Raw genomic sequence first — 14,408 nt, forward strand, 5'->3', positions numbered from 1 at the left:
GTTCATACCAGGCCCTAGGAGCCTACTTGAGCCCGTATAGTGCCTTGTGAAGTTTATACACCTTGTCTTCTTCCCCTTCCTTTTCAAACCCTGGTGGCTGCATTATAAAGACTTCTTCTTGTAAGGGACCATTTAGAAAGGCTGATTTGACATCAAATTGCATAACCTTCCATCCCTTTTGTGCAGCCAGGGATAAAATGACTCGTATAGTTTCGAATCAAGCTACTGGTGAGAAAGTTTCTTCATAGTCTCCCATACTCTTGTGCATAACCTTTTGCCACTATCCTTGCTTTATACTTGTGAATCTGACCACTTGCATCCAATTTCACCTTATACACCCATTTTAACTCGATAGCCTTTTTCCCTTTTGGTAAATCGGTTAAGGTCCATGTCTGATGGTCCTTTTAGGGCTTGAAGTTCAGCCTTCATTGCTCCAACCCACTCCTCATATCCCACAGCCTCCTTGTAAGAGGATGGTTCCATTAAGGAGAGAGCCAATTAACATGAGCTGAAATCAGGTGGTTCAATTGAACGAGTATTAGCATATAGGTCTTGTACAGACCGTACCTTAGGGATTCTTGCAACCGACTCACTATCACTTTCTTCATGTCGAGACAAGTTCGAACCCTCCTCTTCCTGATTTGGTTCATCATGAGTTGCATTTATTTGATTTTGGGGACCAGCAACATCTTCACTACCACTTGCTTCTGGTACACCAACATACACAAGATCAGTTGGTAAACTGAACTTGTCATCCGCATTTGCACTCCATCTAGCTTGTTCATCAAATATTACATCACGGCTAGTAATAACTCTTCGCTTACATGGATCATACAACCTATAAGCTTTAGAAGCAGGTGAGTAACCAATAAAAATGCACTTACACGATTTTGGATCCAACTTCTTCCTATGTTGCTTGGGTGTTAGACCATATGCAACACTTCCAAATACTTTGAGATGGTGGATTGATGGCTTTTGTTTGTACCCGACTTGATAGGGTGTTACCCCTGTCACGGCTTTCGTTGGGGACCTGTTCAATAGATACATGGCTGTGGCCACTGCTTCACCCTAAAAACATTTGCTCAACTGTTTCTCTTCTACCATACTCATTGCTATTTCCAATACCGTTCTATTTTTGCGTTCTGATACTCCATTCTTCTTTGGAGTGTATGGTGCCAACGGCCTCCTTATGCCGTGCAACTTACAAAAATCGTTGAATTCTCGTTAACAAAACTCTCCACCATTGTCACTTCTTAGTGATATAACCTCCATACCAGATTCCTTCTCAACTCTAGCCTTCCATATTTTAAACTTATCAAACACTTCTGACTTGGTGTGTAGAAAATACACCCAAGTCATTCTGCTAAAGTCATCGGTAAACATTAGAAAGTAAAAATTACCTCCAAGTGACTTAGTTGGCATGGGGCCACAAACATCAGTGTGAACCAATTCAAGTACTTTGGAGGATCTCCAAGCTCGTGTAGGAAATGGTTTGCGAGTAGCTTTCCCTAGAGCACATCCTTGACAGACAGACCTGTGACATTTGTCAATTTCGGGTTATTTTATACTTGTATTCTTAATGTAAACCCGACCCGTTTTGTATCCCGAACCTTTCGATATTATCAAAATGATGAATTGTATGTTAAATATTTGTTTTATAGTTGTTGGGTTAAAAAAAACACCCTTTTCGGTTCTTAAAATTCCCCGAAAACCCTCAAAACGAACTCCGGGGACTAAAACTACAAAAATGGAGACTTGAAGGACCCATTTGTAGTTTGTGCTTTCTTGGGTCTATAACCAACCCATTTTCATGAAACACCCTTTATGAAAGACCCATTCAACTTACCATATATAAACACACCCATCTTCTTCATTTGTGCTTGCTCATTTCTTCATTTCTCTCTCAAATTCTTGAATTCTAAGGTTGTTCTTCATAAGCTAATCTTTCATTTTAACTAACTTCTCAATACTTAAAGCTTGATGTTACAACATATATATAATATACACTCCTTGTTTACCTTCGGTCTTTCATTTCTCCGGTCTCGGCCGGTTGAAATGTCGGCCTAGTAAGGCAAGGTTACATGGAGGACTTTGTAGTCCTTGTTTATATATTTAACAAATCTAACCATATAACTTGTTATACTTGCTTAAATTCTACATATTTTAGTTTATTTTTCATATTTGTCAAGTTCCATGGTATTGGGTATGTGGTGACTAGCCTCGGTTTCATCCCGAGTTGAGAACCGAACCAAAAACCGAACTTTTGTTTAAAAGCATTATTGTTAACTTTTTGAATGTAAAACTTGAGTATTATTATTTATAAGTTATTTTACAAGTTCCATGGTAATTGGGTATGTGGTAACCATCCTCGGTCTTATTCCGAGTCAAGGACCGAACCAAAAACCGAACTTTTGTTTAAAAGTTTTATTGTTAACTTTTTGAATGTAAAACTTGAGTATTATTATTTATAAGTTATTTTACAAGTTCCATGGTAATTGGGTATGTGGTAACCATCCTCGGTCTTATTCCGAGTCAAGGACCGAACCAAAAACCGAACTTTTGTTTAAAAGCTTTATTGTTAACTTTTTGAATGTAAAACTTGAGTATTATTATTTATAAGTTATTTTACAAGTTCCATGGTAATTGGGTATGTGGTAACCATCCTCGGTCTTATTCCGAGTCAAGGACCGAACCAAAAACCGAACTAAACCGAGTTCACTCGCTTAAAACACACAAGTGTGTTTTTAGCCACCAAAACTCATATTTTTCTTCAAGATTATATTTTAAATCAATTTTAGTTAATTTCTAAACATACTTGGCATGTCGGTAACCAACTTGATCTTATAACAAGTTCGAACCGATAAGGTCGTATACTCGCTTAACGAACGTTAAGGTTCTTCACAATAGAACTACATACTTGGTTAAGTCTATTTTGATTTTATTGAGCTATCTCATAACATTTATTATTTTGGGAAGTTAACTGTGAGCTTGGTCAATTATCAAGTCTCGAACCGACAAACCCGAACACTCGTTTAAACCTCGTTTTGGTATTCTTATAACCAAAGGTTTTGCAATATCGCATTTTAACCCACATTATTACTTAACATAGGTTGAGTAAAAAAAGAAAAAAACTAATGAATAGAATACCGAGACCCGGTTTCGAGTAAACTTATTTTACAAAACTCGTTTCTTTAATTTCTCAAATATTTACATTTTAAATCCTAAACTTTATTTAGTTACTTTATTTGTCATGTATTTTATTTTAAACCCTTCCAAGACTACCTACTAACACAAGACCCGTTTAATATAGGTCTTGCTCGTTAAACCGATCTCTCCGATTATTCACGACACTATCTTTCAAGTTACTTGTTAATGTGAGTACTTTTTCATCCCCCGTTTTCCATCTTTCGTTTTGGGGGTGGCATTGCATACTTATTCAAATTCAAATGATTTATACTTGAGTCTTAAACCACAACACGTATTGTATATGTTTACTTAAATAAATGCTCGATTTGGTGTTATATGCTTTACATGATTATGTGCAAATTCTTGAATGCTAAGGCGGGTAGCCTCTTGAATGCTAAGGCGGGTAGCCTCATCAAAGTATGATCATACGTTAATTCCGAGTATATATGGTATCCCCATATAGAAAGGTGTCGTCAATGTATTCTTATTGACGGTTCGTCAATGTATTCTTATTGACGGTTTTATTCTCTAAATTGTTGCTATTATTTATTGTTTTCATATACTAGTTGTGGATTTCAGACTATATACTTATTGTCCAAAATTATGAAAATTGCTCACCAACCTTCGTGTTGACAAACTCTATTTTATGCAATGTTACAGGTTTGATGTTAGCTTGATTGGATTACTTGAAGAAACTTATTATCTTGGCTTTAGGATATTAGAAAATAAAAGAACAAGTTATTTGTTTATCTATCTATTTGGCATTTTGTATGAACAATTGTTATGTTATTTATGATGATATGGATTTAAATGAGTTGTTTAAATATTGTAACTTTATAGTGTCATTGTGCGATGAGCAATCATGTCGCGCCTCGACGTTTCCGCCTTCATTGGTCGGGGTGTGACAGATTGGTATCAGAGCCATCGACTATAGGATAGGTGGTTAGACGTAACAGCCTAGTATAGTTTATGCTCTAGGGTCCCTATACGTGTGCTCATACGTGTTTAACCTACTTGATTGTTTATTGCATTTATTAATTATTTATAAACTTGTTTAAAAATCTATCTCATCATAAATGTACACATACACACACTTTCAATAGTATTCTAAGGTATTTTTACCTTAAAACAAAACATTAGTTTTTATATTGTGTTTTATGGATCACAAGCTTAACTTGGATCGTTGTTTACAATCTCCTTAAAGCTAGGTTCTAAAATTTGTTTTGTGGCGACCGTAGGGAACGAAACACTTGATTCGATCATTTGACAAAAAGATTCCAAGAATCGAAGGTGATTTACTTACCTGGGATGATTGGGTTTAGTGTTGGTTTCTAAGTCAAGCAACTCGAGTTATATGAGCCGACACTTTAAGTTGTCGTATGCGAGCGTTCCGGTCGCCTCCTTATTTTTGGTGTTGAAAACATAAAAGCCACGGTGATACGTGGACAAGTGTTTTTAACATCTCGTTGTATCTCCGTTTTATTGTATGTTATTATCATGATTTGAGTCAACAACATGAAAGACGCGGTGATACGTGCACATGTTCGACTCCATATATATTACTTTTACATAAGTTTTTATTGCCGGGATATCAAATCATGGTGGTTCATGTATGATTTTCCCAACTATATATATGTTTACAAGAAATTTTGTTGTTTTTTTTTCGGAATATCAAATCATGGTGGTTCATGTACGAATTTTCCGACTATATACAAATTTCAACACTTCAAAACGTCCAAATTTTAAATTCTCGAAACTTTGAAACATATACTTATATATACGTTTTTATCATTTGGTTTATGTATAAACTTTATTTCTACTAACATTCTCATCCTTATGACACTAGGATTCACGTAAAAAAATGGTTACATACATCTTCTATTTTAAACTCAATGCCCTCAAACTCACTACAATTCTTTATAATTTTTAGAATGCCTCCGCTACGACGCCACTACCGCAAGGACTCTAAACGCAAGATGGCCGCTTTAGTAGCCGAACAAGTCGACGCTGTGATTCCCAAACTCCTAACTCACTTGCAAGCAAACCAACCTCCACCCGTTGTAGTACCCGTTGAACCCACACCCGCTCCCTACTTGTATAAACAATTTACCGGTGCTAACCCAACCAAATTCCTTGGTACGAACTGTGCGACTACCTTGTTGCAATGGTTTGAAAAGATGAAAAGTGTGTTCCGATACAGCGAGTGCCCTGAAGCGAAGAAAACTAATTTTGCTTCGAGTATGTTTGAGGAAACTGCTCTTACGTGGTGGGGTAGTGTTATGCATCTCCAAGGGGCGGAAATTGCCATGGCGCTTCCATGGACCGAACTTAAGGAACTCATGATGAAGAAGTTTTGTCCCAAACACGAGCTCCAAAAGCTTGAAGCCGAATTTTGGGAATTGAAACAAGAAAGTGGTAATAATGCCACTTACTCGCTCCGTTTTCATGAATTGAGCACCCTTGTACCTCATTTGGTTACCCCGCTCGAACGTAAAATCGACAAATACATCGGGGGTTTACCCATGCTAATTCGGGACTCAGTAGTAGCAAACCCGAGAACCTTGAGGATGCAATTACTCTAGCCGGTGCGCTATCGGAAAACCATGTTAAGGAGGGTACCCTAACGATCAAGAAGAAAAGTGATAAAAGCAAAACCGAACCCGCACCTCAAGCCAAAGTTGACCCACCACCTCAAGCCATCAACTACTCAAACTCTTCCCGCCACAACAACAAAAAGAAACCCAAACAAAACCACCGAAACTATGCCGTTACCCAACCGCAACCGCAACAACAACCCCAAGCTCCCCCACAAAATCGAAAACCCTATACCGGTACTTTTCCACTATGCAACAATTGTCAACTTCATCACCCATCTCACTTACCTTGTCGCCATTGCACAATTTGTAACCGTTTTGGCCATCTAAATAACACATGTCGTTCCGCACAACGTACTCAACCCAACAAACCAAGAACCACTCCACAAAACACCCAAAACCGCTTTGCACCTTACCCGCAAAACCCTCCTCAACAACCCCGAGCTTGCTTTAACTGTGGTGACCCAAATCATTTCCGCAACAATTGCCCACGACTCACTTTTGCAAACCAAGCCCAAACCGTAACCATACCTTACTATCAAACCCAAGCCTACCAAGTCCAAACCTACCAACCTCAATTTCCCCAACTCATTGCACCACTCATCCAACCCATGCAAGCCATCCAAGCACCTCCTCCTCCACCACCTCATGCACCTCAAGGAAATCCCGGTAACCAAGGACGAGCTTTTATGATGAATGCTAATCAAGCTCAAGTGGCAAACGATGTTGTGAACGGTATGTTTTTAGTGAACGAGCATTTGGCTTCTATATTATTTGATACGGGTGCCGATAGAAGTTTTATTTCATTAAAGTTTGAATCTACTCTTGCCGTACCTCGCACTAAACTTTCTCGACCCTTTTCTGTCGAAGTCGCCAATGGAAATTCTATCACCATAAACTCGGTCCTTCGTAATTGTTCTCTCACTCTTTGTAAGCATAAATTCTCCATCGATCTCATTCCGATGCAAATGGGAAGTTTCGATGTCATAGTTGGCATGGATTGGTTATCTTTGCACCGTGCCGAAGTCGTTTGTTATGATAAATTCATTCGGATTCCGCTTGTCAACGGTAAAACTCTCAAGGTCTACGGCAAAATGTTTCCTAAAAGGCTCAATCTCATGTCGTGTTCTCAATCGCAAAAATATTTACGCCAAAAGTATGTTCCGTTCCTAGCCCAAGCGGTGGTAAAAGACCACAAGGAAAGAAAAATCCAAGATATCTCCATTGTTTGTGATTTCCTCGACGTCTTTCCAGATGATGTTACCGGTCTTCCACCCATTCGTCCGGTTGAATTTCGAATCGATCTTGTGCCCGGCGCAATGCCCATGGCCAAGGCTCCTTACCGTTTAGCCCCGTCGGAAATGCAAGAGTTATCAAACAAACTCGAAGAACTTTCCGACAAAGGCTTTATTCGTCCAAGCTCATCTCCTTGGGGCGCTCCCGTCCTCTTCGTGAAAAAGAAAGATGGCTCATTTCGCATATGCATCGATTATCGTGAACTCAATAAACTTACTATCAAAAATCGTTATCCTTTGCCACGAATCAACGACCTCTTCGATCAACTCCAAGGCGCAACGTGTTTCTCCAAAATCGATCTTCGATCGGGATATCATCAGTTGCGTGTTCGCGAAGAAGACATGCCAAAAACCGCATTCCGTACTCGATATGGACATTTTGAATTTTTGGTCATGCCCTTCGGGTAAACCAATGCACCCGCGGTATTTATGGATCTCATGAACCGCGTTTGCAAACTGTTTCTAGATAAATTCGTTATTGTCTTTATTGATGACATTCTCATCTTCTCTAAATCCAAAGCCGAGCATGAGCATCACTTGTGTTCCATTCTCGAAGTCTTAAGAAAAGAACGACTTTACGCCAAATTCTCAAAATGTGAATGTTGGCTAGAGGAAGTTTAATTTTTGGGACACATCGTCAAAGACAAGGGTATTCATGTTGATCCCGCAAAAATCGAAGCCGTCAAAGATTGGAAGACTCCGACTACACCCACGGAAATTCGATATTTCCTCGGTTTGGCCGGATATTATCGGCGTTTCATCCAAAATTTTTCCAAGATCTCTTTACCCCTCACTTCCCTAACTCACAAAGGACAGCCTTATGAATGGGGATCCAAACAAGAAGAAGCATTTAATACTCTTAAACACATGCTTTGCAATGCTCCCGTTCTAACCCTTCCCGATGGAAACGACGACTTTGTAGTATTTTGCGATGCTTCCCATCAAGGTCTCGGTTGCGTTCTCATGCAACGAGGTCAAGTTATCGCGTATGCTTCAAGGCAACTCAAGGTCAACGAGAAGAACTACACGACTCACGATCTTGAACTTGGTGCCGTCGTTTTCGCACTCAAAATTTGGAGACATTACCTTTACGGAACGAAATGTGTGGTTTTTACCGATCACAAAAGCCTTCAACACATTTTTGACCAAAAATATCTCAACATGAGACAACGAAGATGGGCTGAGTTACTTAGTGACTACGATTGCGAAATTCGCTACCATCCCGGTAAAGCGAATGTCGTGGCCGATGCCCTTAGTCGAAAGGTTAATGTCAAATCCGTATCGCTTCTTAGCATCACCGTTCAAACCGATCTCCAAGCCAAAATCTATCAAGCCCAACGTACCTCCGTTGACGAAGGCAACATGTACGACGAAATGTCATGTGGAGCTGAGCTTCAACTCGAAACAAAACCCGATGGCTTATTGTATTATCTCAATCGTTTATAGGTTCCCGATCGTGATGACCTTCGTACTTGCATACTCGATGAAGCTCACAAGTCACGATATTCTGTTCATCCCGGTGCGGATAAAATGTATTTCGATCTTCGTTCTACCTTTTGGTGGCCGGGTATGAAGAAAGACGTAGCAACGTACGTTTCAAAATGTCTTACTTGCTCTAAAGTCAAAGCCGAACATCAAAAACCCTTTGGGTTACTCGAGCAACCACCAATCCCCATATGGAAATGGGAAGACATTGCTATGGACTTTATAATGAAACTAACCACTACACAAAAAGGCAACGATAGCATTTGGGTGATTGTTGACCGACTAACCAAGTCCGCTCACTTTATTCCAATTCGAGAAAAATACTCCGTCGAGCAACTTGCCCAAATCTACGTTCGCGAAATCGTGTGTCGCCACGGTTTACCTTTTACTATCATCTCCGATCGTGATGCTCGATTCACGTCTCATTTTTGGCGATCACTTCAAGTAACCTTAGGAACTCGTCTTAATCTTAGCACCGCTTATCATCCTCAAACGGATGGACAATCCGAACGTACGATTCAAACACTTGAGGACATGCTTCGAGCGTGTGTACTCGATTTCGGTGGGAATTGGGATTCTCACATTCCTTACATTGAATTATCTTACAATAACAGTTTCCATTCTAGCATCGGTATGCCTCCTTTCGAAGCTCTCTACGGTCGCAAATATCATTCCCCGGTTAGTTGGAACGAAATCGGTGAAGCTCAAATTACCGGACCCGAAATGGTCCAAGAAGCCACCGACTGTATCAACCAAATTCGCAAGAACCTACTTGCCGCTAGAAGTCGACAAAAGAGCTACGCCGACAAACGGAGAAAACCGATCGAATTCAATGTCGACGATCTCGTCCTTCTCAAGGTATCCCCTTGGAAAGGAGTTGTTCGTTTTGGAAAGAAAGGAAAACTATCTCCCCGTTTCGTAGGCCCATTCAAGATTCTTGGGCGAGTCGGAAAAGTAGCCTACCGACTCGAACTACCGGAAGATCTCACCGGTGTTCATCCGACCTTTCATGTTTCAAATCTCAAGAAGTGCTTAGCCGAAGGTAGTCTCCATATACCACTTGACGAAGTACAAGTCAATGAATCAATGATTATGGTTGAACGACCCGTTGAAATCATGGACCGCAATGAAAAGAAAACCAAGTGAAGTCGCATTAAGTTAGTTAAAGTTCGATGGGAATCACGGCGTGGCGCGGAGTTTACATGGGAACGACAAGACTCGATGAAGGAGAAATATCCATATTTATTTACATCATCTTAATTTCGGGACGAAATTTCCTAAAGTAGGGGATACTGTGACATTTGTCAATTTCGGGTTATTTTATACTTGTATTCTTAATGTATACCCGACCCGTTTTGTATCCCGAACCTTTCGATATTATCAAAATGATGAATTGTATGTTAAATATTTGTTTTATAGTTGTTGGGTTAAAAAAACACCCTTTTCGGTTCTTAAAATTCCCCGAAAACGCTCAAAACGAACTCCGGGGACTAAAACTACAAAAATGGAGACTTGAAAGACCCATTTGTAGTTTGTGCTTTCTTGGGTCTATAACCAACCCATTTTCATGAAACACCCTTTATGAAAGACCCATTCAACTTACCCTATATATACACACCCATCTTCTTCATTTGTGCTTGCTCATTTCTTCATTTCTCTCTCAAATTCTTGAATTCTAAGGTTGTTCTTCATAAGCTAATCTTTCATTTTAACTAACTTCTCAATACTTAAAGCTTGATGTTACAACATATATATAATATACACTCCTTGTTTACCTTCGGTCTTTCATTTCTCCGGTCTCGGCCGGTTGAAATGTCGGCCTAGTAAGGCAAGGTTACATGGAGGACTTTGTAGTCCTTGTTTATATATTTAACAAATCTAACCATATAACTTGTTATACTTGCTTAAATTCTACATATTTTAGTTTATTTTTCATATTTGTCAAGTTCCATGATATTGGGTATGTGGTGACTAGCCTCGGTTTCATCCCGAGTTGAGAACCGAACCAAAAACCGAACTTTTGTTTAAAAGCATTATTGTTAACTTTTTGAATGTAAAACTTGAGTATTATTATTTATAAGTTATTTTACAAGTTCCATGGTAATTGGGTATGTGGTAACCATCCTCGGTCTTATTCCGAGTCAAGGACCGAACCAAAAACCGAACTTTTGTTTAAAAGTTTTATTGTTAACTTTTTGAATGTAAAACTTGAGTATTATTACTTATAAGTTATTTTACAAGTTCCATGGTAATTGGGTATGTGGTAACCATCCTCGGTCTTATTCCGAGTCAAGGACCGAACCAAAAACCGAACTTTTGTTTAAAAGCTTTATTGTTAACTTTTTGAATGTAAAACTTGAGTATTATTATTTATAAGTTATTTTACAAGTTCCATGGTAATTGGGTATGTGGTAACCATCCTCGGTCTTATTCCGAGTCAAGGACCGAACCAAAAACCGAACTAAACCGAGTTCACTCGCTTAAAACACACAAGTGTGTTTTTAGCCACCAAAACTCATATTTTTCTTCAAGATTATATTTTAAATCAATTTTAGTTAATTTCTAAACATACTTGGCATGTCGGTAACCAACTTGATCTTATAACAAGTTCGACCCGATAAGGTCGTATACTCGCTTAACGAACGTTAAGGTTCTTCATAATAGAACTACATACTTGGTTAAGTCTATTTTGATTTTATTGAGCTATCTCATAACATTTATTATTTTGGGAAGTTAACTGTGAGCTTGGTCAATTATCAAGTCTCGAACCGAGAAACCCGAACACTCGTTTAAACCTCGTTTTGGTATTCTTATAACCAAAGGTTTTGCAATATCGCATTTTAACCCACATTATTACTTAACATAGGTTGAGTAAAAAAAGAAAAAAACTAATGAATAGAATACCGAGACCCGGTTTCGAGTAAACTTATTTTACAAAACTCGTTTCTTTAATTTCTCAAATATTTACATTTTAAATCCTAAACTTTATTTAATTACTTTATTTGTCATGTATTTTATTTTAAACCCTTCCAAGACTACCTACTAACACAAGACCCGTTTAATATAGGTCTTGCTCGTTAAACCGATCTCTCCGATTATTCACGACACTATCTTTCAAGTTACTTGTTAATGTGAGTACTTTTTCATCCCCCGTTTTCCATCTTTCGTTTTGGGGGTGGCATTGCATACTTATTCAAATTCAAATGATTTATACTTGAGTCTTAAACCACAACACGTATTGTATATGTTTACTTAAATAAATGCTCGATTTGGTGTTATATGCTTTACATGATTATGTGCAAATTCTTGAATGCTAAGGCGGGTAGCCTCTTGAATGCTAAGGCGGGTAGCCTCATCAAAGTATGATCATACGTTAATTCCGAGTATATATGGTATCCCCATATAGAAAGGTGTCGTCAATGTATTCTTATTGACGGTTCGTCAATGTATTCTTATTGACGGTTTTATTCTCTAAATTGTTGCTATTATTTATTGTTTTCATATACTAGTTGTGGATTTCAGACTATATACTTATTGTCCAAAACTATGAAAATTGCTCACCAACCTTCGTGTTGACAAACTCTATTTTATGCAATGTTACAGGTTTGATGTTAGCTTGATTGGATTACTTGAAGAAACTTATTATCTTGGCTTTAGGATATTAGAAAATAAAAGAACAAGTTATTTGTTTATCTATCTATTTGGCATTTTGTATGAACAATTGTTATGTTATTTATGATGATATGGATTTAAATGAGTTGTTTAAATATTGTAACTTTATAGTGTCATTGTGCGATGAGCAATCATGTCGCGCCTTGACGTTTCCGCCTTCATTGGTCGGGGTGTGACAAGACCAGTTCTTTATCTTTAGCAAACCAATAACAAGTTCGTTGTCACTTAGTTCTTTCAACCCTTGCTCATAAAGATGCCCATAGCGAAGGTGCCAAAGCAAGGATTGACTATCAACCATAGCCAAATCCGTGGCCTTGGTTTTGGTTATGTTTAGTGGAAAAGTGTTGTTACCTGACATGGGAACCTTACAACTAACTTCACCGGTCTTTTTATGTGTTATCACACATGCATCATCATCAAACAAGAGCGAGTATCCAGAATTCATGAGTTGCCCAACACTTAACAGGTTGTATCCCAATTCAGGAGAGAATTGGACATTGCTTAAAACTTTGTACTTTCCTTCTGTTACTTCAAGCTTTACCGTTCCTTTCCCTTCAACATGTATTGCCTTACCATTACCCATCTTCACACTTAACTTGGTATGGTCTAGAGATTTAAACAAAGTTCGTTGCCCTGTCATGTGATTAGAGCAGCCGTTGTCAATGAACCAAACATCAGTATCACTTTTGGTTTGCTTGTCAGCAGTTTTCAATGACACATCTTCACTTGCCATTGCCATATGAGCAAACAACTCCCCTTCTTCTTCATTATCTTCCACAGCTGCGTGTGCTTGTGGTTCACTCCATCAATCCACTTGAACATGACCATATCTATAACAATTATAACATTGTACTTGAGACTTAGCACGACCAAGCCCTCACCCTCTTCCACGACCACGACTTCGAGTTACTGGACTTCTTCTACCACGATAAGCAGGACCACCATTATCTTCTCTAGCTTGGAAAGCATGTTCTTCTTCCACTTGATCAACGTTCCTATTTACTATCACTTCATGAGCTTGCAGGGAGCCCATTAATTGATCAAAAGATAATCTAGAGAGATCCTTCGATTTCTCTATGGCGGTCACTACATGATCCCAACGTGGAGGAAGACTTCGCAGGACACTCTCCACCACCAACTGATCTGATACATCTTCCCCATAAGCTCTCTTCTGGTTTACATTCTTCATTACTTTTGACAAAAAATCAGCAACACCTTCCCCTTCTTTCATCTGAAGAGTCTCGAAATCTCGTCCCAGACCTTGCAATTTCACAGTCTTTACTTTAGAATCCCCCTGGTACTCTGTTTGGAGTAGTGTCCAGGCTTGTTTAGAGGTTGAGGCTGCTGCAATACGAGAAAATACTTCATCGTGTACGGCTTGCTGAATTAGGGATAGAGCTTTTGCATCTTTCTTCATTTTTTCTCGTAACCTAGGTCGATCATTGTCTTTTTCATTATACCCACTCCCAACAGTATCCCACAGATCATGTGAGATAAGTAAGGTCTTCATCCTTATGCTCCAGAATTCATAACCCTCACCCTTAAAGATAGGGAGAGGAGTTGAAGGAACTGTACCAGCCATACTGCTTCCTGCCATATGATCGACCACACACAAACTATAACAATTCTACCAGCAAGAGTCTTTAAATCGGATTAGAGGGTGTGGCTCTGATACCACTTTGTTGGATCAGATCACACAATTAGGTTTGGTAGGGTTTAAAGGGTTTTGAATATTAGAGTTTGAGAAGAGATAACAAGTATTAAAAAGAGAACAGATTGTAGGTCCCAAAACCGGATCCGACAATGAACGGCTTTGTTCTTGATAAACGCTCGAGACGGGTGCGGTGAAACAAACGACTGAACATAAATAATATAAAGATAAAATAGAGGAATGATTTCGTAACCGGTATAAAAGATTCATAATATTAAAACGAACCGATCCCACCCAAGGTGAGCTCCCCTTGGGTGGTTGTTTACACCATCAAAACACACACATAAACAAAGACAACATGTCCTATTTATAGTTAAACTAAAACATTCTAGAAGCATTCTTCCCATTAAAGCTAAACGTGTGCCCGAAGTTCTCGTCTCGTGTCCGGATTTGCTCGCGACATTAAATATTATCTTGACCATAAATATATAACGGGTTTCGTCATTTGATATCGCAAGTCACTTA

At 38.8% G+C, this 14,408-nt stretch overlaps 1 protein-coding gene across 1 annotated transcript; it reads right to left on the reverse strand.

The window, feature by feature from the left end:
• Window positions 1–13,109: 13,109 nt before the first annotated feature.
• On the reverse strand, window positions 13,110–13,829 carry LOC143589674 (uncharacterized). The gene has a single exon (XM_077070370.1). It carries the CDS (start codon window positions 13,827–13,829, stop codon window positions 13,110–13,112), a length of 720 nt encoding a protein of 239 aa, XP_076926485.1.
• Between the last annotated feature and the right edge of the window lie 579 nt (window positions 13,830–14,408).

This window comes from Bidens hawaiensis, unplaced genomic scaffold, assembly GCF_021521415.1.
Source record: "Bidens hawaiensis isolate Kalapana, Puna unplaced genomic scaffold, B.hawaiensis_p1.1 tig00037714_1, whole genome shotgun sequence".
Classification (NCBI taxonomy): domain Eukaryota; kingdom Viridiplantae; phylum Streptophyta; class Magnoliopsida; order Asterales; family Asteraceae; genus Bidens; species Bidens hawaiensis.

Bases quoted from the DNA above. Each gene is read 5' to 3' on its own strand.
- LOC143589674 (XM_077070370.1), bottom strand. From the start codon at position 13,829: ATGGCAGGAAGCAGTATGGCTGGTACAGTTCCTTCAACTCCTCTCCCT.